At 40.1% G+C, this 1,449-nt stretch overlaps 1 protein-coding gene across 1 annotated transcript in view; it reads left to right on the forward strand.

Annotated features, from left to right (window-relative positions):
• Positions 1-230: 230 nt before the first annotated feature.
• LOC107577733 (nuclear distribution protein nudE homolog 1-A-like) overlaps positions 231-1,449 on the forward strand; it is a gene marked incomplete at its 5' end in the record, with an annotated part of 4,937 nt that continues 3,718 nt past the window's right edge. Inside the window, 4 exons of the mRNA XM_016263774.1 lie at positions 231-382; positions 488-624; positions 812-1,015; positions 1,362-1,447. Coding sequence (XP_016119260.1) covers positions 231-382; positions 488-624; positions 812-1,015; positions 1,362-1,447 — 579 coding nt within the window. The remainder of the gene's footprint in view (positions 383-487; positions 625-811; positions 1,016-1,361; positions 1,448-1,449) is intronic.

Consider the following 1,449-nt stretch of genomic DNA (forward strand, 5'->3'; position numbering starts at 1 on the left):
TGTTTTCAGTTTAAGGAATGTTTCATAAGACGTCTTTCAAATTTTTTTTTATATGATATTACCAACTTTTGAATTGTGGTTTATTATGTTGTTTGATACTTGTATTTTCTTATTCCTATAATTGTACATAAGCTTATCACTGGCCTACAGTCTCTCTAAGTGTAGTTTCTCATAAGCATTTTTCTTTCTCATCAAATGTCTGTTTGACCTGCTTTTGTGTGGTCTGCTAACAGGAGAGGTATGAAACGCAGCACTCTGAGGCAGTCAGGCAGATCTCAACTCTAGAAGGAGACCTGGCAGAGACCACAGCCATCAAAGACCAACTGCACAAGTATATCCGGGAGTTAGAGCAAGCTAACGATGACCTGGAAAGAGCTAAGAGGTGCGTTTAGTGCTTTTGCCAGAAATATACAGTATGTCATACATTCTAGATATTTATGACTTTAAAGCAATTTATTGCCAATACCTGTCTATCCTTTTCTTATAGGGCGACTATAATGTCACTTGAGGACTTTGAGCAGAGAATGAATCATGTTATAGAGAGAAATGCCTTCCTTGAGAGTGAGCTTGATGAAAAAGAGAATCTTCTAGAATCAGTACAGAGATTAAAAGATGAAGCCAGAGGTACACTCAGTGGAAATCTGTTTGTATATACACTATTCACTCTTATCTAACTGACGAACTTCCATTTTCGTTTATAATTAATAGTATAATCACCTGATTGGCCAGTCTCAGATGTTTTAACAGATTCAGTGTTTGTGTGCTAATTGTGTTCTCTTCTTCCTCCTCTTTCTCTTTCTCCTCGGGGCAGATTTAAGACAGGAACTGGCTGTTCAGCAGAAACCGGAGCGCAAGTCATCAATCAGCCTTTCTAAAGATGTAGAGAAGCCAGAGGCCACACCCTCCAGACCCTCCTCTGTTGTTACCTCCGCTCTCCCATCTCTCCATGCCACACCCTCCAGACCGCCAGGCTCAAGGAGTGCATTTAACACCCCCTCAGCTTCCTACAGCAGAAGTGAGCACAAACACAGCCACTTAATTCTGTAACTGGCCCCCAGGACAGTATCCACTGGTGTGACTAAAGGTTTCCTGCACATTTCTTTTCAATGCTGTGCATAACACTTAAGTTACTGCAGTTTAATGATACTAAATCATTTGCTTTCATGCAGAACATTGTATTTTGCATACAAGAATTTTGAGTCAACTAAGTGTTGGGAAGGATTGGTGAAGTGGGGAGAAAGAACAAATTTGAAGGATGGAGAGGAGGAAAAGAACATTTCCCACATCTTCCAGCCTTACATTTTTAAAATTTAAGAGTTTAAATGTTGATTTATTCACTTAATTTTTTTTGTCATGTCCAGTTGAAGGCCTGACTGGAACTCCTCTCACCACATCTGCACGTATATCTGCCCTCAACATCGTTGGAGAACTGTTGAGGAAAGTTGGGGT

Source organism: Sinocyclocheilus grahami, unplaced genomic scaffold (assembly GCF_001515645.1).
Source record: "Sinocyclocheilus grahami isolate Dianchi unplaced genomic scaffold, SAMN03320097.WGS_v1.1 scaffold7026.1, whole genome shotgun sequence".
Lineage (NCBI taxonomy): Eukaryota > Metazoa > Chordata > Actinopteri > Cypriniformes > Cyprinidae > Sinocyclocheilus > Sinocyclocheilus grahami.